The 25,973-nt window shown below is 37.9% G+C and overlaps 3 protein-coding genes across 6 annotated transcripts in view; 1 reads left to right on the plus strand and 2 right to left on the minus strand.

The window, feature by feature from the left end:
* Positions 1 to 265: 265 nt before the first annotated feature.
* LOC113685514 (uncharacterized) lies at positions 266 to 1,266 on the plus strand. Its single transcript, XM_027203022.2, has one exon. The coding sequence runs from the start codon at positions 466 to 468 to the stop codon at positions 1,165 to 1,167; it is 702 nt and encodes a 233-aa protein (XP_027058823.2). The 5' UTR covers positions 266 to 465; the 3' UTR covers positions 1,168 to 1,266.
* A 1,710-nt stretch (positions 1,267 to 2,976) lies between these two features.
* On the minus strand, positions 2,977 to 10,766 carry LOC113685517 (uncharacterized). Its single transcript, XM_027203025.2, has 10 exons — positions 10,353 to 10,766; positions 9,794 to 10,005; positions 9,060 to 9,124; positions 8,858 to 8,962; positions 8,378 to 8,510; positions 7,444 to 8,130; positions 6,749 to 6,827; positions 6,519 to 6,587; positions 5,943 to 6,031; positions 2,977 to 4,987 (listed from the first exon to the last, which is right to left on the minus strand). Exons 1-10 carry the CDS (start codon positions 10,590 to 10,592, stop codon positions 4,309 to 4,311), a joined length of 2,358 nt encoding a protein of 785 aa, XP_027058826.2. The 5' UTR covers positions 10,593 to 10,766; the 3' UTR covers positions 2,977 to 4,308.
* A 1,654-nt stretch (positions 10,767 to 12,420) lies between these two features.
* The window catches only part of LOC113685515 (voltage-dependent calcium channel type A subunit alpha-1), a 38,228-nt gene continuing 24,675 nt past the window's right edge, over positions 12,421 to 25,973 (minus strand). For 2 of the 4 annotated variants that reach the window (XM_027203023.2, XM_089204527.1), the window contains 17 exons: positions 25,549 to 25,750; positions 24,725 to 24,889; positions 23,741 to 23,848; positions 23,145 to 23,228; positions 22,368 to 22,496; positions 21,867 to 21,932; positions 21,297 to 21,406; positions 20,314 to 20,452; positions 19,975 to 20,102; positions 19,423 to 19,519; positions 18,867 to 18,972; positions 17,978 to 18,094; positions 17,738 to 17,847; positions 16,490 to 16,501; positions 16,060 to 16,137; positions 15,048 to 15,137; positions 12,421 to 14,573 (listed from right to left, as the gene is read on the minus strand). In XM_027203023.2, coding sequence (XP_027058824.2) covers positions 14,238 to 14,573; positions 15,048 to 15,137; positions 16,060 to 16,137; positions 16,490 to 16,501; positions 17,738 to 17,847; positions 17,978 to 18,094; positions 18,867 to 18,972; positions 19,423 to 19,519; positions 19,975 to 20,102; positions 20,314 to 20,452; positions 21,297 to 21,406; positions 21,867 to 21,932; positions 22,368 to 22,496; positions 23,145 to 23,228; positions 23,741 to 23,848; positions 24,725 to 24,889; positions 25,549 to 25,750 — 2,077 coding nt within the window. In that variant the 3' untranslated portion in view covers positions 12,421 to 14,237. The remainder of the gene's footprint in view (positions 14,574 to 15,047; positions 15,138 to 16,059; positions 16,138 to 16,489; positions 16,502 to 17,737; positions 17,848 to 17,977; positions 18,095 to 18,866; positions 18,973 to 19,422; positions 19,520 to 19,974; positions 20,103 to 20,313; positions 20,453 to 21,296; positions 21,407 to 21,866; positions 21,933 to 22,367; positions 22,497 to 23,144; positions 23,229 to 23,740; positions 23,849 to 24,724; positions 24,890 to 25,548; positions 25,751 to 25,973) is intronic. The other 2 variants (XM_089204526.1, XM_089204528.1) reach the window with 1 other exon arrangement.

Raw genomic sequence — 25,973 nt, forward strand, 5'->3', positions numbered from 1 at the left:
GCTCGAAAATGTTTGTAATCTCAAATACAAACTTCTCTTCGATTGTCGTCGATTTTTACATTACCGCAGTCTTTTGAGTGCTGATATATCTGTGAATATGAAAACTTCGGCAAGAGAAGAAGCGATTTCACCCATGAGGGTCATGAGATGTCGTCTGCAGTACACATATGAGCCGCTATTGAAGAAATGTAAAATGGTTTCCGTGTTTACATACCCTGATGTAAACACGCGGGAGGTTGGGAGAACACGAGATAAGCGTAGGAAACCACCATGCGAAGCGGAGTGGTTTCCAGCTTATCGAAATGAAAACCGTGTTTCGAGGAACGAAAACCGTGTTTATATACGGTCATATAAAATGGTTTTATGGCCAATCAGAGCGCGCGTACTATTTGAATTATTTTATAAATTGAAATTCAAACCACGTGACTGCATAGTTAACCAGGCCTGATCCCTGAACTTGTTGAAATGGCGTTAATCGTTGGCGCGCACAAATCTGAGGATGTGTTCTTTGAATTTGATGATTTCGATGAGGACGAGTTGGGAAAAAGTTTCCTTGAAGAAACTTTACAAAGGATAGAAGACGACTTCATGGGAAATCCTAGACATTACACTCTATTCACCGGTGCTGCTAGTGGCAGTGATATGTTCTGGCAAAATTTGGGAGCAAAGTACGGTGTTCGCATAAAAGCGTTTTCCTTTGAGGCACATGGAGGAAAAAATACTGCTAGAGTTGTTCTTAGCAACGAACAATTGAAACAGGCTGATGAATTCTTACTTAAAGCGAACAAAACTTTAAAGAGGCATTTCCCGACAAGCAACAACTTTGTAAATAATTTACTTCGTCGTAATTGGTACCAAGTGAAAGATTCAAACGGTGTGTTTGCCATTGGCAAACTTAGTGCGAGTCGAAGCAGAGTCGAGGGTGGCACAGGATGGGCCGTGCAAATGGCAGTCGATTCCAAAAAACCCGTGTATGTGTTCGACATCGTGAATAGTTTGTGGCAACAGTTCGAGGATCGCAAGAGGAAATTTGTGTATTGTGAAGCTCCAAGGCTGACTTTAAATTTTACAGGCATCGGAACAAGGGCTTTACCAGAGAATGGAAAAGTTGCTATTGAAAAAATATTCGAAGAAACTTTTGGATCTCTGTCAAGATTCAGGAGTTAATGGTATGAGGACATTGTTACTACAAGCGACTGAATTTTGACAAGGATACTATTAATAGTGATAATATTTATTAACTTTTATAATAAAGTTAAGATATAATGCGCGCTGTCATCGGTTAAAATAGCGTGCTCTATCAGAGTACGAGGCATAAAGCTGAGTTAAAGCTGTCACATCATCTGCCAATGTCCCATCTTTTCCCATACTTTGGAACAAGCGAGTTAGCAAATTGGTAAAAAAAGAACCAGGCAAACTCGAACTATTTCTTGTGTTACTCCTTACACTTCTTTTGTGTTCTAGCAGCTCCTTCTAGCATGCTTTACAACAGAACAGAGCACAGTAAAGGCTTCTCTATTTGTTACATATTGTAATAGTAGTGTACATATTTCCAAACCCTACCCTGATTCAGCAGTTTCAGTTTAAACCTCCTTAAAGATTTGTACCACTGGTCTTCTTTGTGACAGGTACCTCTCCCAACAACAGTAACCACTGAGAAAACGTTTTTTAAATCTTGCATATTGCAAAGAAAGCCTTGTATTGTCTTGCCTATTGTCTTGTCTATTGCCTTGTACCTATGGTATAAAGAAATACTTATGGTGCAACCTGCTATAAATGGCTCAAGGTCCAGACACGTTTGTTAGAGAACAAACTCAGGGAAAACCATGAGCTTTGTGGAACAGATAATATCCACAGGCAAATGACAAGCTTATTTTCTAGAAAAATATACTTTTGTCATCCTTATCCTTTAAATATTCTTCACAGTGCACAAAAAAAAACCACATACAATCTGCTAACCTTTGAAAACAGACTCAACTTTTCGTAGAAAATCTGTGAACTTAAGTATCTTTTTTCATATGTAACAACTTCAAAGTCATTTTTTCATTGCACAGGATATGAGGGTTGATAGGTTAAAGCAAAAATCTTGAATAGATTACCACCAAAGATTCCTCAGGTTTAATTGGGAGATATTAGTGCATGTGAAGAGTTTAAAGCAATTCTGGGTAAGAGAAAATATCTGGTAGACAATTTAATTGTACATGTGTACTACCTTATTATCATTAGCTGATGAAATATTGTTTGTGCAGAGCCAATTTAGTGTCATGCCCTGCACAAAACATGGCTAATAAACTCAAACTCATGCAGCACTACCTGCTAGGAGTACACCCTTTTCCCACCTTCCCTGATGAAGCTGTCAACAATCGCATATTATAATAGAGTATTTCTTAACAGTATATATATTATACATAAAAAATTTTTTTTATACATTTTGGTGTATAGTACGAGTATTTTTGAGTAGTATTTATGAGTATTTGTAAAGTACTAAGCGATACTACTTTTTTTTTTCTGCCAAGTGTGTCTGCTCAATTTTCATGAGGCAGGGAAAACAAAGCAGATAGAGAAGAGCATGCACAGTCAGCCAGTTAAATGGGCTTTTTTTACAGTGTAAGGTAACTAACTGTAAAATATTGCAAGATACCTGTACTCTGTTCATGAGTTATTCTCGTGCAGCTGGACAACAAAATCAATTCACTAAAATTGAGGTAATTATCCACCCCTGAAGTGAATAATTGGTTTAGTATAAACCACACAGATTCTAAAAAATAAGTTTATTTCTCAATATTCCGAAAAATGTTCAGAAATTATACTCTTGACACTCGTCTCATGGGCTGTTCAGAGGTGAATAGTACTTGCTATTTGCCTCCAAATTAGCTAGTAAGTGCATGAAAAGCGCTATTCATTTGTGTGCTATATGCTAATAAGAGATATTTTTTAACATAATAGTGACCAATTTTGAGACATTAATTAAACTGGTTGATTTCATGACAATTTATTCATCAAGTCTGTAAGTTGTAATAATATTAACCATGAAAATGTGTCAAACGTCCACTAATAACATCAAATTTCCAATTTGTTTTTGCATTTTTGGTTTGGCTAAAACATAGCAAAGAAACTTTTTTTAATGCACTTTGTACATCAAAATATGCCTTTATATTCAGATACACATTAAAGAAGTAACTTATGGTAAAGGAATAACTCAAGGCAATCTGTAAACACAACTTATGGCTTAGAATATTTTAAAATGTGAGTGATGAAGTCTTACCACCCGATAAATTGCTATTATTGAAACTTAAGAAAATGGATCCAATGTAATTTTTTTTTACCTAATCCCTATTTTAAAACTTTTGCTTCAGGAAATGTACATCTGACAATGTTATGAAATATCATCAACTTTTTCATCAGGGAAAAAAACATCTCAGTCTTTACATCAAGTTATGATGCTCAGGTGTAGTAAATCTTGTCCATCTGTAAGGTTTCTATAGAAGTCTGTTGAAAACTCAAGATCAGGAAACTATGGTCCCAAAACTAGCCACTTCACTCAAATAAATTTAGTGGTCTTTTGTGAGCAAGTGCTGCATAATGTAACCCTAAATTAAAAATGATTTTCTCTCTTTGATTGACAAATGATAAACATATTACATTGTCAAAGTGATCTATTTCCCTTTTTCTAGTTTAAAAGTAGCTTGTAGAACTTGCCAGTAAATTATGAACTGTAATAAATATTTATAGTGATAATTCATGGCATAGATCATTATTTTAAGCATTGCAAATGTGTGACTCTTCATAGGAGCTTGTAGCATCCATGTTCACGCTAGAACTATCTCTTATTTTGACTTTGATCTGATGTACAAAATTATTAACAACAATGGAAAAGTGAAAATTGTGCTTTCTATTCAGGTAATGGTTTATATCTGTTGAGGTTTCCTTTTGCTTACAGAGAAAACCCTGTGTAGGTCAACATATCAAATGCAGAGTTCTTTAGCCTTCTACACACTGATGATAGCACCTTTTTTGTCTCTATTGTGACCTTAATTTCTAGAGAACCCAACCCTTCTCTAAATCAACTGAACACTAGGAGGTTTTCCCAGATATCAATTGCATCTGCCATACATTTATCAAAGGCTTTATATGCTCCTATTTTTATCCCTTTGTATGAGGAGAGGTTCCCAAAAATCTTAAATTGATCTGTGTATAATTTTATAATTATATGTTTGGCTGTCTTTCTCAGTTAACCTATGTTCTCCTAGACCTTCATACAGAAAGAAGTTTGCACTTGGCTTCAAGTGGAGCTTTCCTTTTCAGGAGTTACATTGATGTACCTTTGAACATTACAGGACTGTCAATATGAGTATGATCTTGTCTTCCTGCAATTACGAGATTTCCACTGCTCTCCCAAAGTGGGGGTGTCATTGATGAAGAATCTGTTGATGTAGATCTCCCAGACTCACAAGGATCATGTTTACCACTTTCTTGGCTTAAATTACTTGAACTTAAAGAATGAAAAATGTTTCCAATAGGGGGTAACTTTAAAAAGCTCCATTGCTGTGGCATGTCATAACTGTGGCCAGGCACAGGAGGAATGGGAGGGTGGTTTCCATGAAAAATGTGTTTAGAGTGGAATGATGAGTGGGTTGCATTGTAATCTTGGTGTGGATTAATCATGACATGTTCATGCCCTGGTTGATGCTGAAATGTATTTGTACCTCTGGTTGAATTCTCATTGTGGCAGCTGTTGAATGCAGAAGGAGGTGATGTTGCCAGTCTGAAGCTGGCTGGGTCTGCTTGATGAATTTGATGTTGTTGTAAAGGAATCTGGGTGTGTTCATGACCAGGCCTGATATGTAGGTGGGGCATATACACAGGACCTGTTGTGGTTACTATTGTAGGAGCCTTGCCTTGAAATGGTGCAGGCGTCATATAGAATGGTGGTAAAGGGTGTGGTAATCTTGGTGGTCCCTCACGAATATTAGCAGGTGGTGTAAGTCTGCAATGAAAATTAACTACATTAAGTTCATTTTTTAAATTTACAGTTGTTACCAATACAGAATGTTAAATTGCAAGGGGGAGGGGACACGTTTTTACTGTGCCTTGACAGGCTATACCTCCTAGTAGTGTATAGTTTTTAGGGTCTAAATATTAAGCAAGGTATGAAATTACACCTGTTACCATCTTCCTATACACAAGGTCTTGAATAAGGTTTGTATACTGGTGGTGCATGGTTCACCCCTACAATCTGTCATACCTTTTCAAAATGTTTCAAATATGCTGGTACTGTTTACAGTAGTGTCATAAAATCAATATACCTCAATCTACAGTAATTTTTTGTCTTGAATAGAGAAGAAAACTGACCAGAACCAGTCCTAATTAAGCCTACCCTCTAATCCTCTACAGGAAAATTACCCCAAAACTAAGTAATTAGAAAGAGTATTATTTCCATGGTGACAATCACACAAACAATTTTTATTCATGAGTTGTGATGCACCAGAAAAATGAACTTGTGAGCACAGTGAACGAGTGAGTTTTTTTGATGCATTGTAGCAAGTGAAAAAAAATCTTCCAATCACTTTCCATGGTATGATGTTTTTATTTCAAACATACAAAGATTTTTTCACCTTTAAATTCAAAGATTGGGAGAGAACTACAGACTGAAAATACACTGCTCTCCCTATAGAACATGAATGATAGTACTTCACAATGTAAATCTCAGTATGTATGAAATAAAAGGTGGTTATCAGAGTCAGGTGGATAAGATGAATTGCATGAAAACTTACACCTACTCTATTAAATATCGTCATGTACCAGGCACAAGGTTTACCTTTGCCAAAAAGCATCCTACAAATACCTTAAAGTTTTCATCTGAACTACAAGTGTGTTTGAAAAGTAGATTGAATATCCTTGTTTGAAGTTGTTGATAGATTATGAATGTTTCCATTCACTACCTTGGACGTGTTTGTTTAATGTTTGCTGATAAGTCCCTGGTTCTTTTCCTAGGAAGTGTAGCAGTTGTGTCAGCAATATTCTGAGAGATCTGAAAGAATAAGTATGAAGTTTACATATAATCAGAGGCTATACTTTGAACAACTCTTAAATCAGCTGCAAAAAAATGTCTTGCTTAAATTACATATAGCTGCATGAGGTGATAGTTCCAACAAATGGTAATTGAGAATTACTCAAGTGAACAGGGTCAAGTCAACTGAACCATTATTAAATAAATTTCAGACTCACGTGCCAATTATTTACACTGTCATCTGTACCCAAGGGCATGGGGAATTTGAATCAGAAATGTCAAGCCTTTCCAGTGTAAGACGAATTTTAATGGAAGAGTCTTAAGGGTATTGAGGGTAAGTATCTAAAGAAACTGTGGTGCTGCATTGGTGGAGGAGTGCAATTTTTCTTTTGCATATTTTCTCCATCTGGTGGATTTTTGTTGGTTATTTTCTTGATTTCCTTAAACTTTTCAAATAGTCTGTTCCTCCTGGAAGACAGCCAAGTCCTATCTAATGAACAATTATTACCTCTTGAAGGACAGCTGGTGGAAGCCTCTCCTTGATCATTCTCACATATTTTACAGTCATTTCAAGAATCTGATCAGTAATGAAAATGTATTTATTGTTGCTATTATATCAAAGTATGATTATTAATCAACCATCATCTTCTCATTTGAGGTATAAACATTAGGGATACACTTAGTTTTACCACAAATATATTTTACAAAAATGAATCAAATTTGCTTCAAGTTACTTACGGAAGCCATATCAGATTTTTTCCCAGCAACACTAGGTAGCAAAAAGCGGAGTTGATCGCAGCTTTCCTTAATTCGTTCTCTAGAAGAAAATGAATTAATGTGAGGATTTCATTAGAAGAACAGACTGAGGTAATTTAAAATGATGTGTGGGGCTACTTCTGGTACTTTTCTCATTTTTTCTGCATCACGTTTCCCTATAGTGTAGACAAATAATGCAAATCTAACCTGCTACTGATGACTAAAAATGCACAGTACCTTAACAGGCTGGATGTTTTATACACAAGGTAATTGGTTAATTAAACACAGACCTGGAAAGATCCTTTTTTATTTACTCTGGCTATACAAGGAATACCCATCAACAAAAGAAGTATGCTTTTTGCATTGCTTGCTCTGTAGAAGGATATAGTCACCTGGTTTCTTTGGAGAAATGACTTTACTTAATATTTGACTCCATAATGGTGTTTTCCTTACAGTCCCTGATTACTTTCAATCCAGTGAAGCTGTGATACTCCCAGTTGCATTATCATTGAACTTATTAGCCAAAGAAAAAGTCAAATGAGTTGGTTAAATTGTGACAACCTCTCTTTCTCTCTCCAGGGATCAGACACCAAATACTGTTTATGCAAATTAAACAAACAGATTATCCCTTCTGTGTTGAAATTAGCAGTTAAGAAGTAAAACTTTGTCATTGTTACCTTCTAATCCTCTCTTTGGAGCTGTGTTTGGACAGGTCATCATGAAGTAACGTGATTTTCATATCTTTGCTTCCCAGTTGTCCACTGATCATATATGCAGGACTGCCAACTATCTTTCCACTTTCTCTGTCAGGTGATGAATGGGTGGTCACTACAGAGTGATCTGCCTTGGGAGCTGCCTGTGATGTCAAGCCTGCAGGGTTTTGGACACATGTGGAAGAATTGATAGCAACAAAATGTGGTGGAATGGTATTTGGTCTGTTTTGATTTGTAGGTGGTATTTTGTAATAAATGTGATTATAATGCTCAGGATACACTGTGTGGACTGCATTTGGGGGAATATGAACAGAAACATGATCTTCCTGGGTGAGCATGTGATCTGCTGCTGATCGTTGGAGAATCAGTGATGAGTGAGGTTGACTTTGGATCTGGTTTCCCCCAAGGAGAAAGTTCTGTGGAGCAGCAACATTGCTGTTTTGAAGATGTAACCTGTTGTCATCTGTGACTTGATTGTTCTGTGATGGATCAGCAAAGCCACTTCTACTGACAGGAATATATTGGCCATTGTGACATAGCTGTTGATAGGTTGGCCCTGACTGGTTGTTATGGAGTGTGGAGACTTTGCAAAAGGATTCCAATGTTCCATTAGAGTTGTCTGCCTGGGACACTCTACTACTACAATTCTGTCTGCAAAGAGAATGATAACAGTTTTAAATCAGTGATTAATTTTAGACATTCTCGATCATGTTTACTATAACAAGACACTGTTTGCTAATGTTTAAACAATCAGCAGTGATTTTAACATCCTGGTTAAGCAAAGGTCAGTAACTGGCCCAGATTATTATCCACTGGTAGACTATCAGTCAATATACCAACTTATATATAATGACCATGCCTACCCATGCTACATACATAATTAAGGTAACCCACTTACTGAATTGGTTGTGATGTCGAATATTTTATAATTGATGACAAATTCTCCCCTGTGTTTTCTTTGGTTGTTCCTAAAGACTTTGGTCCAGCTGAATGAATGTTTCCTTCTGGACTCTCTGGTGTCAATGGCATGCCTGAAATAATGTGAAAATATAAATTCATACAAGCCCTCAGAAGCATTAAGAGTTTTCCTCTATGGAGTGTGCACCAAAAACCAGCAAGGGGGTCAAAGAAGCATGCCTCTCTCCTGAAAATTGTCATTTTCAGGTGCTCAGAAGTACCTTTTTGTACACTATTTAGGAAATAGGTTTCATAAATCAAAACATGGAAAACTTTTGAGTATTAGCAAGCCTATCTAGTTCATATCTCATCCAATGGAACAATTGACAATAGTTCCTTTGAAGAGGTGAAGAAGAGGTAAAGAACTTCTTCCTTTGAGGGTGGACACTACATTGTCCATGTTGGTGGTTTTAGTACTGACCTTCACATGACTTGTACCCAGCCCACTTCAACAAAACCTGGTTCACCCTTTCATCTGTCACTGGAAGCTGAATGACATCATTAATTTCATGGTAACTGAAGTCCTCTTTGAGATATAAAAAAAGAAAGTTGTGGATTGAGTTTGAAAAAAAAAGTAAACAAAAGGGCAGCCTCTTGATGATGTATTTGATTCTGGAACATACCTTTATCTCCTTCCTGTGTTAATCCAATTATTGCTGTTGAACGGTTCAGAGAATTGGGATTGTACCTAGAGTGATTTGTAAAGGTAATCAAGTGATCTTCTGTTAAATTTAAATTACATACTGCTATGCAGGGAGATGAAGTTTTTAGTTGTGAAAAGCATCTATTTGTGCTCATTCAGTTTCACTTGCTTTTGAAATTATTTGATTTACTTGATGATGAAAAACATTCAATTAAATCTCAGCTTCCTGCACTAAATTTTAATTTTGCATAGCATACGATTGTTCGACTTGTTTTCGGGCAAAGAACATGCTGGAATGCATATGTATCATGATTAGTATTGTTGATTGAATTGTATGATTATGATAAGATGTTGCAAAGTTATAAAGAATTAACATGAGAAGAAAAGGATAAATACGTCAAAGGCAAAGAAAATTGTAGGCAATAGCGAGTCCACAGAAGGGATCCAATGTAGCTATTAAAATTCTCTATTGCTATTTTAATTAAATTAAGTTTCTTGAATCATAGAACACAACTTTTCCTATTATTGCTTAACAGCTTTCTCTGCAAGTTTTGATATATTCTTATCCTCAAAGAAGAAGTTCCTGGTATCACAAAATCGTATTCGTTAATTAGATCACACTTTTCTGTCATTGTTTGGCGGCACGCTGCGTGCAATACAAGGTGTACTCTAAATAGATTAAAACTGCTTTCCCGACATTTTGAGAGTACTTACCTTATCGTAGAAACTATCTTTTTAGCGTTTCCTGCCACTGAGGATATATCGAGGAAAATAAGTAGAAATGTTTCTTTTGTACAGACCGAGATCAGGTTTGTACAATGACATGTTACAACTTGTATCCCTTTAAGTGTCTGTTTTTCTGCCCATCCTTTGCGAACAGTTTCATCTTCTGCCTCGTCAATAATCAGAAGTTTCTTTTCACGATCCTAGGAAAAAACTCAATGATTCTCGTCAAAACTATTTTTTGGAATGTCTCCACAAACAGGAAAATATATAAGCAAGCCCAAAATAACTACTGAAAGATTTTAACTCGAAGAAGTTTATCGAATTACGGTGAAGTTTTTAAATCTTAGAATAGGTTTTTGAGTCCCGCTCGAATATTCCATGGAATAGATTGTTTAAAGCTTCACGTAATTTTTTCTTGTAAGAATAGTTTGCGAATCACAATTTGTTCAAAATTTCTTTGAAAATTAGACATTGAGTTGAACGAACGTGAAAAAAGTGACTCGAATAAAGAGAAATAAGTTATAACAAATTTTAATCAAATGTTTACCTTCTCAAAGCACGAAGGAGTTGTCGGTCGAAACATATTTTCTTGGGGCGTTTTTAATCCATTTGGAGTCTCTACACTTGGCTCCTTCAGAGCTACATCTCCTTCGTTTACAACAGTGTATTCAACAATTTCTGTGCGCTCATTTTTAACTGCTTCGTTATTTGGCCTTTCAGCGATTGTTTGATCCGAGGTCCAAGAATTCGATCCTTCCTCAAATAGTTTTCTTCTCACGACGCTCATAGCGGAAAATTCGACGGCAAATTCCTAATTCTGTCCTTCCCAGCTGTCGTTTAAAAGGAGACAATTTTCGTTGTAAACGGTAGCCAAGATGAAAGCTTTTGTTCTGTCAGCTCACCTTTTACTCACGCACTTCATGTGGTTGATTTTCACGTGTAGCCAGACACAAGTTCATTCAAAATTAGGCGCGGAACGGCGCGTCGATTTAAACTTGCCGAAAACCAATCACACGTGCCAAAAAAGTCACATGAGTTATCCTGTTAACTTTGCCCTAGGTTCTCCCGTTATCGTGTACATTCTTTCCCTAGGGAAGTTATGTTTTGGCCGCCCCTCAGATGGACCTAGACACAAATATTACGTAAAATGATGATTCAGGAAATTCTTGATTATTTTCTTAATATATCAAATTTTTCTTCTTCATGTCTTGAAACTGTTCTAAATATCTAAGAAATTATTTGAAAATAAATTTTTGAAATGTCCCAAAATGATCTAACGTTGTGCAAAGTTAAATGTTGTACATCAGCAAACAGGCAAATCAAAACAAGATTGTGGTCTGGCAGTCTCTGGCTGGATAACGCTCATAAACTTTTCACTTAAGCCTAAGATATTCTCTATACTAGTCTCTGTACATTTACCAAAGTGCTGACAAGGAGAATTTGTCTAACAATGAAGAGTTTCTTTAGTTGATGATCATTTCCTTTAATCTCATGACATTAATGTGTGATTCAGTGGTGATACCGCAAGGAGAAATTAGATACTAATCACTCTCAGGGGTTACAGGGTGAAGGGATATATTATTGATTGAAGTAACTGATGAACTGGATTATTGACAAGGAAATTGGGATTGAAACCATCACAAGACTACCGAATCATGACTTAAGGGAAAAAATCCTAAATATTCGTATCACAATATTATAAAATTTTCTTTATATCCCAAAACGCTCTAAATATCTTAAAATATACCCGACTTTTTGTGTCTAAGTCTACCTTCTGACGCTATTCTTTCGAACTATGCCATCAGTCGGTGTCATCTCCCAAGGTCACTACACCACGGCGTTTTTCAAAGAGTCCGTCTTCGTCCCAAACAAAACAAAGCGCAATATAATATATTCACCCAGGCCGCGCTTTCATTTTGCTCTCAAATGTCCGCTTTACTATTTTGATTTTAAAATGCATAAATTTGTGTTGCATTTTTGTAAAACAACCGAAAATGCCTTTGGAAGAGACTGTATGGAACGCATTTTTACTGCCTCTCACTAGTCCACTTGAGAAACAGAGCGTTTAAAACTCCAATTTTGAAACAGATTTCGAAAGTCTCCGTTTTCATTAGTTCATTTCGCTTTTAAACGAAAATGAATTTGAGACCGATAATTATATATCGCCGGGGGGGGGGGGGGGAGGGAATTTTGGTTTTGTTACAATAACATTCACCTGATCTCCCCTTAAGCTCTGAAGTTTTCTAACGATCCCCCTAAATTGGCAGTCAATTTTTTATAGTACCGCCTTTGTACTCATTTAGCGACGACCAATTCCCCCCCCCCCTACGTTTCCTGAAGAAGTTTTTCCCCTGTTTTACCTGAAAACCATTTGATCCCCCAAATTCTCCGACCCCAACCACAGGCAAACACTGATGGCTGGTTTCCAATCGTGAACGAATTACGAGTTATTTTTTATTCTCCTGCAAATATCCATGGAACGTGGCAGGGGAGGGGAGGGGGGTAGTCTCTCTAGATTACACCACGAAATCGTATAGAGATATTCGCTCCAGCTGTCCATTCCAAGAACTCCACAGACTCTCCCGTCCATGCGAAAACAAAATCCCAGAACCCAGTAGTGTCACAATGTAGCAATTTATTCTTTCTCCAAAACAAATCTGAATTTACTCGTGTCTGAAAGAATCATTACATATTTGCTTTATGTACAATAAGAACATTATTTGAAACTATGAAGTGTGTGCTTCAAAAGCAATGTAGCCATAAATAAGTCATTTTTACAATAATATTATTATAAATAAACTGCACTGAGTACAGAATAAGAATCTTCTATAACTGATTTTTTAATATATTATGACGAGTAATTTCTTCTATCAAAGGTAATTATAATAATGACAATAACAGTTAAAAAATTAATATTCGTCACGGCTCTGTGTGATTTATTTCTCTAAAAGTGGAATAACTCATTATAAAAAGAACTCTAACTCAAAAAATGCCAACAGCAATGCAAGAAAGAAATCGCTAGCGTACTGAAAACTTTGCCAAAAGCGATGATTCGTTACTTTCAATTCATTTTTGATTTATTATTGTTATTTTTTAACTTTATAGCTACATCAGAAAGGCATTAAATGATAACTTTCGCTATTAGTGGGAAGATTCTGTAGCGATATTCCTGAACTAAAATTGTGCTTCAAAGCGCGAAAAGACCTGTATCCTCCAATTCTGTTTTCAACAAGTGTTGAAAATTCCATTCGATTTATATGTACCAATAAAGTGCGGGAAACAGCCGCTAAAACGATTCTCGTTTCCCTTTGTACATCGCTTCCACTTACAAACTTAACAGACACATTCCTAATTCAAAATTGAGCCAATTTTTGGCTGACCGTGTCACCTGACTCTGTTTTCTAAGTCTCGAATTCTGAGCCCTCTGATGGGCACAGACTGACCACCAATCAGAGTAAACAAGTTTCTTCCTTTTGACCAATCAGCGAGTCGCGTTACTTTGTGAGTGTATCCGTGCTCCATAAAGCTTGCGTTGTTTTTCTTTGGAGCCTTTTACTGTTTCTGTTGTCAATCAGTTTGGTCTCAGCGTAGCCACGTTTACAAACCACGTTATGCGTTCAACGGCGTCTTTCAAAGTGCGCAAGAATAACACGACCGAAGCTCAAATTGCAACCGTTTCAAAACAAACTCATCAGCGGTTGAGAATAAGTTTAAACAGGTTAAAAGCCCTTGTCTACCTGAAAACATTAGATAACACTCAAGGGAGTGTTAACTGTATCGGAAAATATCGAGGGAAACGCCTTCTTTTTTAGCGGGCTTCACTTGTTATGCTAACATTCAGTAATCTATCGCTTTTTCTGCAAATCAAGATATACTTTGGCCTGTTCATTACGCCTTAATGCATCTGAACTGTCACCATTATCGAATAAATAGGTAAACAACAACAAAAAATTCAAGAAAAGCTGCAAAATTTGTTATCAAAAGCAAACAAATTTGCGTGGTTTTTGTGTAGTGGAGTACCTACACTTAATTATTCTGTCTGGAGTTCCATATCTCCCTGTTATATTTTAAATTGGCTTCAAAAAAGAGTGTATATTTTCCTCCACTTCTTGGCTGAAGTCTGATACATCTCGGCACAGTGAGGCTTACAAAACTTGGTTATTAAAAAGGCACCAATAATTTTTCCTTCCCTCTGAAGTAAGGCTGACGGAAAGGAGGTGTCTTCTCCTTCTGTTTTTTACTCTGAATAAATTTCTAGCCACGTTGAATGTTTTAAACTTCAAAAGTAAGCTCGAAGTACCAAAATGATCACGTGAAAATCATGCGACCAGCACAAAACACCAGCATGTGAATGTTCCAAGCCACAGAAATTAATGGAGGTAGTTTATGTCCTTCAAATTATTAGCACGTGGTTCACACGTGATTTTAACTGCTAGCACCAGTCGTCTTCGTCGCCCATTTCTTCTAAACCGTAAATTGCATAAGGACTTTGCCCACTTCGTATTGCCATGGCAATGTGCTGGTTCATATTGGGATGATAGCCATTTTCCAGTACACTGTCGCCCCGGTTTTCTGGCAACGCTGGTGCTTTGCCAGTCAAGGAGAGCTGCGAGCCATTTCGAGAGCCGGGAGTCTGAGGCAATTGTCGACGGTGGGGGCCGACTAAAGCCGTCGTTACACCCGGACCGCGTCCTTCGTTCAACGAAGTCGTAGATCGGTGAGCAATTGGAGTGTTTTGACGGTAACGGCGGGATGGGCTATCATTAGGCTGAAAATTAATAAGGAAAAAAAAAAGGTGAAGTCTGCACTTGAGCCAGATTACGGTTACGCTAGGATAAAGCCTCTAGCAGTGTTGCTAATTCTCCTGCTTATGGATGCTAATCCAAGGATGGTAATTTCCCAGCATTTCGTCAGGTTTCCTTGAGAGAGGCATGGTGAGAGAGTAAAGTATCTTACCCAACAACTCAACACGGTGACCTGGCCAGAGCTCGAACCCAGACCCTTCCCTCCGAGGTCCAGCGCGCGGTCGCCATAAGGCAAGCACTTCCCTTAAAATTGGGAGGTAAGATGAGTCTGGAACAGACTCAAGTACACTTTACCACATAATTAAATGCACATTGCCATGAAGACAAAACATTTATAATGGACCTAGTTGGACACAAGCTATAAAGGTCTTATAAGGAACGAAACTTCAGACAGTCGTCCAATAGGCAACATAAGCTGGGTTACAAAGCTGCATTACCTGATGATTGGGATGGTACAAAGCTTGTGCCGAACCCGAGTGATATGGTCCATCAGCTAAGCTAATAGCTATGTCGTTCATCGGAACTCCCTGTTACACACAAATTTTAAACATATCAAGTTTTCACTTCAAAAATTCAATCATATTTGCACCTCCACGTACCTTTCACTAGTCAAAGAGCTGATTCTTCCAGCAAGTTATTTAACATAAAGAATAACTAAAACATGGAACATTTGGCAGACCACTCTGTGTTTTCGGTGTACTATTAAGAGGGAGTGGAAGGCACGTAAAGAGCATGCTTTATGGTCAAGAGATAAAAAAGGTCAAAGGTAAAAGGATAAGAACTAATGAGTGATGTATGAACAGCAGTGGCCCAAACGAAGACAAGACAGGGCCAAGTATAGCGGTGCAAACAAGAACACGTGATAGGAAATGTTAAAATGGAGACATGGAAGGGATTTGCGACGAGTAATAATTTTTTTTTTACGTCAGTTGAACTGACTCTTTTAGTGTTAAGTTTAGCAAATATATGTTAGTACCGTCCCATGCAAACGTTTTCACAGCAAAAAGAATAACCTTCGTCTAAACAGCTTAATTCACGTTTCGTGACAAGAGCTATATTGGTCGCACAAGTAGTGCCGGACTCAAGACGTAAACATGCTGCTCATACAAATAAGACTTTTTACGAAAAACGTCTACAGGGGACAGTAATTTTATGTTATAAAAATTATGGAATATGGTTATAAAGTTAAGTTTAAAAATCCCTCGTTCATAGTTTGCATTATGACAGAATATTCGGCTGATGTTAAGTTTACATGTAATGAGCGAAGAAAAAAAAGATAAGAAAATGCGTCGCAATCGTTTGTATGTATGTAAGGGCAAGTAACACACAACATAAGCACGTGATATACAGCTTCTTAATCACGTGGATCAACCCTTACAGCCATTGATTAATAGTAAGTGGAGGAGACAAACGATGAAGCGCATGTATGAGATATCAACGTATCTGTACCTCTCCTAGCTCGGGGTCGTTATCTCGTCGGAATTTCTGGAACATTGGTCCTCCGACAAATCGACTGAGAACAGTTCCCTGGGAAATCAACACCAGTCAATGGGGAGGAAAAACAGAGATAAGGAAAAAGGAAAAATAGAGGAAGAAAAAACAAAACTGGCAAAGGAAACAGCTTGTCTGATTGCTTCCAAAAAACAAACAAACAAACAAACAAACTAAAACTGTTATAGGAATCCATGAGCAGCTAATGAATGAACGAAGGAATCTATGGAGCCGTCAATTAATCAATCAGTCAGTCAGTCAGTCGATCATATGCAAAACATTTCTTCCACTTGGTGTTTTTTGATGAACGTTTTGACAAATAAAAATAAAGAGTAATAAACAAAGAAGAGAGATAGAGACAAAGTTAAGAATATGAAGTGAAACCCACCTGGTCAGAATCCTGCTCCATGAAAAAATAGAGGGAGAAAGAGAGATGAAGATGAGTAGCAATTCTTTAAATAAAATTGTTATCATTGATAAGATTACTTTCATCGTCATCGCTACTATTATCACTCCTATAGTTATTGTTTTCGTTGTTATTATTATTATTAATATTATTATAATCAGTGAAAGGTTTTAAGATAATCGTCTTTATAAGTTGTTGCTAATTCCGTTGATGCTTCTTTCTAAAAACTTTAAATAAAAGTAGTGACTTTCTGTCTCGTCGCCAGACTCCCTCTTTCATAAGGACGGGTCGAGGAAAGAGCCTGGAAATAGCTTTGTTCCTTTAAAGTTATTTTTGATAAATAAAGTTTATGGTTGAAAAGATTTTAGGTTAAAATATCTTTTAAAGTTTATGAACACGTCATTTAAGCAATATTAATCGTTCTCGGTTAAGAAAAAAACTCGCCAGGAGAGCATAAGTATTATCCACAATTTCCTTAAACAAGTTTAGGCTTATTTGTCGCTTCTTTAAAAGTGTTATTGCGAGATGCTATGTAGAATTTCAGTATGGTTTAAATACTCTTTAAGTTAGTATGAGAATTGTATGCAATGTGCAAACAGCATTAAAACAGAACTTGAGCTTCGCTGGTGAGAAAATAACAAACAAGGTAAGAACAAAGTATACGCGAACAATGCACAGTGTTTGACAACGAAGAATCCGTGAGCGATGAAAGTGCAAAAGAGAGAAGCCAGAGGTTACACAAGAGACTGTCCAGAGTTAGGAGCAACAGGTATTCAGCTCAATTTCACAGGGACAAAAAACCTGCTCTTGTGACTAGAATTTTCAGCTAGGAATGAAAAGTGTAACAAAAAAACTCGTCTTGTAATAAATTGGAACAGAAAAGTTACATATTTTGAGCAAACCGTTCCAATGCAAAATGTTTTCGAGAACTTTCCCCAGAGCGTGATTCGACGAAAATATGAAGTAACTGTTCACATGGTCCAAGCAAACTTGTCACGTGACATATCCAGAAAGCATTGAAATTAACACCTCTTCTGGTCCTTAGCCTTTCTCGGGTGCTCGATGGAAATGATAAGGCTGCAGAAACGAGCAGGGCAATTCCGCCACTAAAACATCCTTACAAAATGGCCACCTATAAAAGCTACTGGTATCTTTTGAAAAAAACTACTGTAGTTAAAAAATGTTTGTCTATCTACTAATGCTGTTCAGCTCCTTGCCTCACTCACTCACCCTTGATTGAGCTTGTCCTTTCCGTCTCATGAACTTATAGTTTTCGTATATGAGTTTGGCGCAGTAGATCTTACCCACTGTCATCTGTGGCTGCTGGTTCACTTGATTCGCTGAGGAAAAGAACCGCGAAGAAATCTGTAAACTATTATCATCCCCATGGAACTCCACAATCGATGGCAAAAATAAATGTGAAAAATAATCACCACTACAAGACCTAGACACTGCACGGAGTATGCATACCATTGTTGATGAGACTTGGAGGTTTGGGCACCACTCTGTCCAGTGTCTTCTTAGTAAGTTTGGGCCAAACACGTTTCAACATGGCTCGCAATTCCTTATCGTTCTCCTTTAGATTATCTGGAAAAGGAAACAAAGACCAATGCTACAACTCCCGGATGGAACGCTGGGATTTGTTAGCAATTTTTAAGTTTCTCGGATGAAGATAGCTGTAGGAGACAAGTGGAATGCAGACGACCGTATCCCCATTGGCCCTTTGACCACTAATTTCTCCTTATTACTCCTAACCCTTTCTCCTCACCTCGAATCACTCATTAAAGTCACGAGAATATAAGAATTGATCACCGACTGAAGACGCTCTTGATTATTAAAAAATTCTCCTTGAGAAATGTATAGTGAACAGTATGGAGAAGATGTGTACTAATGTTAGGGTGTAAAGGTTTAGCGAAGTAAAATCGATAAAAGCCCACTAGCGAAATATTTGGAGGAAAGCTAAAAAAAAAAACCGAGTCGAGTGCTTGGGCGAAAATATTTTATAAAAGCAAACGCAATTTTCATTTCTGTTTCGACCTGTTCTGTTTGGCTTTTATTTCTTTTAATGCAAACGTTTTTCAGTTGTGCCGCACGACAAGACCAGAATATTGTTTCATATTATTTCGCCTGAAGTTTTCCTGTTCTCCTCGTCCTCGATCCAGTCTACGCACGTGAGTAAAGAACGAGATAACCTTAACCAGGGTACAAACACAGACCTTTTCAATACCGGCGTGGTCCCATAGGCCTCCTAACATTGGGTCGAAGTATCCCTTACAAAACCCGCCTTTGGTAATTTAAGAAAGTCAAACGAAAAAATCATTTGTTCTCAACTTGCAAACATAACGATGTCATTTCTTACTTTTCTCTGTCATAATTTTGAGGGACGTTCGCACTAGGGAAAACAGGGTAGCAGTAAAGGTGACCGTGTTGTCAGAATGCAGCGGCATGTTCATTTTGATCAGGCGCTGAAAAAGAAACCGATAAAGGTTAGTGATACGTGTAACCACATTTGAAAAATCTAAGATACTAGCACCATGCTAGTGTGGCGCAACACAGCGGTCAAACGAAGGGCATACGAAAAGAAGATCAATTTTTAGCTAGTCGCCTCGAGCCAATTTCCCGCGCAAAATTCAGCTACTCTTCTACACTAAATATAGGCAGAAATATTGACACGTTCACAGAAATTTATAAAAAGCTACAAAAATTGGGAAAAGGAAAAGTCGAGACTTTTTGTGCACAGAGCTTATTCAACTTAAGGTTTCATGTTAATTTTAGCTTTAAAACATTTGCACAAGCGCAGACGCTTGATCGCTGTGTCGAATGACGCAGAAAGGGAGCATACTACAAGACTTGACGCTCAGAGTTTTCACCTTTGACGTATAAATATCTTAAGTTCAAATTTGCTTTTGACTTACTTTGTAAGCAACTATCTTAGGACACTTCTTCCCGATTCCGACTGGAGGAGACATTTGTCGTAACAACTGACATACTTCTGTGTGTTTGATGCGGCCTCTGGGGAAAAGCAAACACACAAAAAAAGGAATAAATAAAATATTGCTTCATCAATGCATTATTTCCCTTGTTCTGTTGTCGTTTCTTTGCATCATTTATCTGTTTGTTTGTTCGTTTGTACCTTCGCTGGTCTATTACCTTGTTCATTCGTTTGTTCGTTCTTGCGTAAGATCTGCCTGTAAAGGACATTCATTTACTTTGAGTTCTCATTTGCTTTACTTCTCTCTGTGATTGGTCCAAAAAACTCGCGCCGCTCTCTCAACCAATCAGATGCAAAACTTAAACCAATTACAGTTTGGTTGTTTTACCTTTGAATTCTCATTGGCTCTTTAAGGTATTTTTCTTAGGTTCTGATCGGCCGTGGTGATTACTCTAGTTTTGTCCACGAAACTCAATCAAAACGCCCTCTTCTTTACAATTTTAAAGAACACACAAGACTCAGTGGAGAAACTTACGTGGCTCCTGGGTCGAACTCAGACCACACGCGGACAAACTCGTCCAGGTGGTGTGGACCAAGAATAGATTCATCACGTGTCAAGTACTCGAAATTGTCCATGATGACAGCCACGAAGAGATTCAAAAGCTGTAGTTAGAAAAGAGGAAGGTCTTGCTTATAAATGAAATAATCAACCATAAATAACTTTATCAAACGCTTTCACCTTCTGAACCAATCACATTATCAACCACCTGCGTGACCGATTAATTATCGTCAGTCAGTTGGGCAAAAGGTGGTCACTTTCACGAAATAAAATCGGTAAAAGTTAAAAAGTATACAGCCAGAAAACACTACTAACCAGAAAAGAACAAAAGAAAATAAAGGAGATGAAGTACAAATACGCGAACGGGCTGCCACATTTCTTGTCGGTCAGTTGACAGTCTGCATCACTTGTACAAGCCTTCATGATGACGTGCCAGTTTTCACCTGTTGCGGACCTGTATAAACAGTAACGCAAGAAGCGTGACAATCTTTTCAGCCAGCCAATCAACATTAATACGTAAGTGACGCAAGAATTGTAAGATCTTGGAGCTGAGCACAAAAGCGCAAAATGTGGTGGGAGAGAAAATATTGAATTTAGATTTGGGCCATTCAGTAAGGTATGAGGTCGTAGTGTTGCATATCGTGTGCACGTCAACAAATTTGCGACGTTTTTTCTCTAAAAAACGTGAGTCGTTATTACCACGTTTGAGCAATTTTAAATTAAATGTCGAAAATTATCCAGAATTGCTTTGGTTTTGCCTTAATTCGTTATGTGATTGGTCCTCAAAACTCGTGCCGTTTTCTCAATCAACCAGATTCACACTAAAACCAATCGCAACTTGGTCAATCGCGTTTTCCCGCGTTTTGCCCGTGATATTTTCCTTGCTATGATTGGCTGTTATAGTTACTTTAGATGCGGTTTTAAGCCAATCACCGAAAACACTCTAATGAGAATAATTCCCTAACTTCATTTCTTTAAGTATATCGAGCAGTGACTTCTTTCCGCAAATTAAATATATATCATTTCCCAGTGCAGGACAAGAGACGATCGTTCAAAATGTGAACGAGGCTGTTTATGTAAACGCAACCATGATGAAATGTCTTTGGATTATTTTGGCCCCAGGTGTTACTGCACGTACATAAGCATACGGTCTCCCATCATTTCAGTTTTCAGAAGTAAATTTCTAATCAGATGAGCCCGCACTAATCAGTACGAGTTGTATATCAGCGGTATAACCTTAAAATCTCACACAACGCTTTCAGGAAAAAAAGACTCAAGCGTAAATGTATTGTTTCTACCTGAAGAGTACTTGAAGGGCTGCTGGGAATGACTGGAAGTTATTATTGGAGTTAATCTCTCCCCACATACCACCACGATCGTCATTCTCAATGCTGATTTGGCCAAACATCTGCAAAAGACCACAGCGTCAAATCACATCCATTTAAAACTATCACCACGCACCACGGTACCAAGCCCCCAGCAACAATGTGAATGGAACATTCTCCGCCCACTTCTTCTTCTTGAACAGCAAACATTTATGCCAGGAAACACACAAAGAAAAAACCGCTAATCCGCTAGGCAATATGTTCTTCCACAAGAGTTCATCACCTAAACTAACATACCTACATAACAAGGTAATTTGGTATTATCAGCTGAGTTGATGAAGTAACTTGGCCACCGTAAAGAGTTTCAAAGCTGACGTTTTGAGCGTCAATCCATCGTCAGAGAAGCCCTTCAAGCGTTAGCCCTATGTCAGAAACGTCAGCTTTGAAAATCTTTACGGTGGCCAACCAACAATTTACCCTGTTATACTCTCTCACCGACGCAGTACCACAGTTTCTTTAGAAACTTACCCCTTTTCAACATACCTGCATGCCGATGACCGCATAGATGAAGAACAGAAGACCAATGAGCATGCCAACGTAAGGTAAGGCCTATAACAAAGAACATTCACAGTTGAAAAAAATCGAAATTACTAAAATCCATGTTATGCCTCTACTTGGCACTCTTTGGAAACAATATTTCGCTAGTGACCATGATGATGTTAGGTTCTATTATGGCGGGGTACTTGCCATTACTTCAAGAAGTCATGTTCATATCCTTTTGGTATTCGCCTAATTCAAGTGTCCGTTGGGAGACTGAAACTAGTTGCATGTAAACTGACATAGATTTGACTGCAAGCAATGCAGATCGGATGAAACCAAGAGCAAACCGAAGTTATTTTGGTACAGTGTGCAGACGAATATTTGTAAGAAATGTGCTCTAAACGATACGTTTCTTCTAGAAAAAAACCGTTTCTTTTAGCGAATTATAATCAAATTTAAAAGCAAATTTGTTTGATTCCCCCGCTATTAGATGTTTTGGCTCACCTTGAATGATTGAAGAAAGGTCCACAACAATATTCTGATTGTGTAACCTTGTCTTAACAGCTTGATCAACCTAGCCGCCCTGAAGAGACGGAAGAGACTGGGATCGAAAGGCATCTGGTTCTCATCAGACTGCAAGGAAACAGAGTGATGTGATTGAGATAAAATGTAACCAGAGAGCTGGGTTAGGATTAACTTATAATCCCAGGGACCAAAGAGTTAGCACGTAGAATGACGGAGTGAATTGGAAATGAAAATCAGCAAAGTATGTACAAAGAAGACCTCAACTTCAATCGTTGGTAACTACGCGCAGATCTCCTGAGAAGAGTACCATTACCTACCAGTAACTGAAAACATCTGTTGGTGCGCATTAAAAAACGAAAGTGATTTCCTTTCGAATCGCTCCATAGATAAACTATAATTTTACCATCGATACTTCGAAAACGACGCAAACTCGAAAGGGCCTTTTCACCTAGATCCAAGTACAATTCCGTGCTCTTTTCGGTTCGTTTTTCTCGCAAAATAGTCCCGTATTCACTGTTTTCTTTCAAGTAAGAAAAATCGTTTGAACGACACTTAAAAAATAGAGGCATGCAATGTTTTGTTCTTCCATTCTTAGGTAATTTCTTCCCCAGGCCATCCTCCGATAACTCTCTTCTCCTTGAACTTTTCAGTATTTCTCGTTACAGCTATAAATGCGTGCGCGGAACTTTAGTATTCCACTATCACCAAAATCAGAAAATGTCTTGTTGTTGATTAATATAATTTTGCTAGTATTACCTGGATTCGCGACAGAGCAAAGTCCAACAAACTGCCCAAGACGATGATGAAGTCAAAAACGTTCCAGTTGTCTCGGAAGTAATTCTTGTAAAATGAAAAAGAAAAATACATTATAAATAAGCACTGAATAATACTTTTAACCACCGTCGATAAAGTACTCTTTTTAACGAACTATGAGAACACAGAAGTAATACAATAACTGTTTCTGTCCGGTTTGGCCTTTCTTTTACATTTGCAGAAAACCAAGTTTCGGTCATTATCATGGAATCCAAGGATTTCATAAAGCTGACGTCCAGCATGTTTCGGTAACAGTCACCTCTCAATCAGTATTAGCGCACGCTCTGTTATCCATATGATACCAAGGCAGCACTTCCTTTTCAAACTTATTCAGATAGAAATGTGCCGTCGGTGAAATGATAGTGTTTTCGGAAAACGCCGTTTAAAAAATTAATCTCGATTAAAGTACTTCTTCCTGAAAGTCAAGGAAGACTGTGGATATCCGATTTATATGCCATCGACATACAGCATTACGACCTGGTCAATGTGAAACATCAACTTAAATATAGAGTCCTAGGAAAAACTAAGACACCACTTACCGTTCGGAAGGCAAACAATTTCAAGATAGCCTCTCCAGTAAACATGAAGGTAAAGACTGTGTTGAACATGTTTAGAACGTATCGATACTCTGGAGGCTCATTATGAAACTGGTAAGTAGAAGGAAAGCACAGTTGGTATGCATAGAGTGTATTGAATTAAATTAAATGCACAGACAGATTTCTTCCGTCGCCGATCACTAGAGAGCAGATTTCAATTGTGCGTCGAAAGTAATCTGAGATTGATGGTTTGGTTTAATTCGCTCTGTGATTGGTCCAAAAAACTCGCACCACTCTTTCCAACAATCAAATGCAACACTAAAATCAATCACGCCAAGCATTCTAAATTGTGATCCAAAACTAATCATCAAACCAAGCGTGGTCAGTTGATGAAGACTCAAAGGACTTATTCATTCACTCCCAAGGCTCTTAAATGCTATCAAATGATAATCATTTCTTTCCTTCTGACTATCGCCCTGTTACAATCACTAGTGAGCCAAATGCATTTTTTTGGTTAATGAAACAAAAACTTACAATATCTAACTAGAAGACTATTGCAAGGCGTCAAGTACAATCGGGTCCCAATGGGGTGATGGTTCTTACGGCTAACGGTTAAAATTTTGGCCATTTTACGGCTACGATTAAAACATCCTTCCTTTGCAATTTAAAGAAAAATTTTAACGGTTAACTTTTTTCATTACTAACGGTTAAAATTTGTCAATTTTTACGCGTGACGGATAAATGTGTTGGCCATTTCACGGTACTCTTTTAGAGGCAGGGGAAGAGCTAACTTATAGGAGAAGCAAGGAACTTATGAGAAGGTCTTGGCGAGTGGTTCATGGAATATATACGGCCTATTAGAGTGTTACCATGATTACTTCTGGACAGCGCTTAGATTGTAAAAGGAATCCCCCTCCATCCTGCGTTGGAACTCCGGTGCGTCAACCGGGTTTTGAGTGTTGACAAAAGCCTGCGTTCTATACTCACCTTCATAGTTAGGATGAGCGTATTGAGAGCAATGAGTAACATGATAAAATACTCAAACGGTCTAGAATCCACGATCGTCCATATGCGGTATTGCCACGTGTTAGGATCTTCCGGCATGAATCTCTCGGAAGGTTTGGCCACAATAGCGAAATGAAGACAGTCTCTCTAATGAAGGAAAGATAAGACGTTTTGTAAGAAACCCTTTCCAGTAAACTTGTCGGATGGATTTTCACTTCCGCATTGTAATTCATGTTCGTTGAATTCATCCACTAATTGGCTTCGAGCTCTTACGTTTAAAACTAAAAATTCAAAGCGGTATCTCTTTTTCATAACCTTCTGATTGCTGTTATGCAGACAAGCTTGTCACACACAGAAGGCAGTTCTCCGTCTCCTTTCAAGGCCTTAAGTTTTTCAACACCCTTAGTTGCAAAATTGAAAACACTCCAATACTAGCGTCCTTAAGAATAAATTTAAAAAACTTTCTAACAAGTAATTATTGACTTCTTTCTTTTTTTTTTCTTTTCCCCCTTGATCCGAGTCTGGCTTCACACCTGTGCGTATGAACCCTTTCCACTCTAACATCAATATGCATATTCTCCATACTGTTCCTTATACATTCCCAAAGGTGCTGATGAGGAGAATTTGTTTCATAATCCAGGGCTTTTCTTGTTGCTGACCATTTCCTATATTCTCATGACCTTACTCTTTCATTCAGGGGTGATATTGTAAGAAGAACTTAAACGGTAGTCACTCTTATGGGTTAAAGGTTTAATCGATTTTACATATCAGTACAAACTTTATTTTAGCTGGGATCAACAACTCACCTGATTCCGGTCCAGTTCACATTCTCCCTGATCCTTTTCGCCTTGTTCTTGAAAAGTGAGGATGATAAGAGCCACGAAAATGTTTAAGAAGAAAAACGAAAAAACCACCACAAAGAAAATATAGAAGAGCAAAATCTGAACATTGTTATCCACGATCGGTCCACGATCGACTTCTGTTGTATCGATAGAGGCCTGCATGAGTCTGCAAGGGAGCAACGTAAAATTTCGTTCAGCGGTTAATGAGTCAAAATTTTCTCGGGGGGAGGGGTGGGGTCTCTTATCTAGCTTGAAAAGGTACGCGCCAATCGACAAGGAATGGGTTTTTGGGTTTCGAGCCTGAAAAATGGGCAGACAATTTCTTTACTGTGCAAAAGCTCACTTAAACTGACCTGAAATCCACTGATATACCCCTAAATCCCAAGATT

Source organism: Pocillopora damicornis, chromosome 4, assembly GCF_964200805.1.
Source record: "Pocillopora damicornis chromosome 4, jaPocDami1.2, whole genome shotgun sequence".
In the NCBI taxonomy this organism is placed as follows: Eukaryota; Metazoa; Cnidaria; class Anthozoa; order Scleractinia; family Pocilloporidae; genus Pocillopora; species Pocillopora damicornis.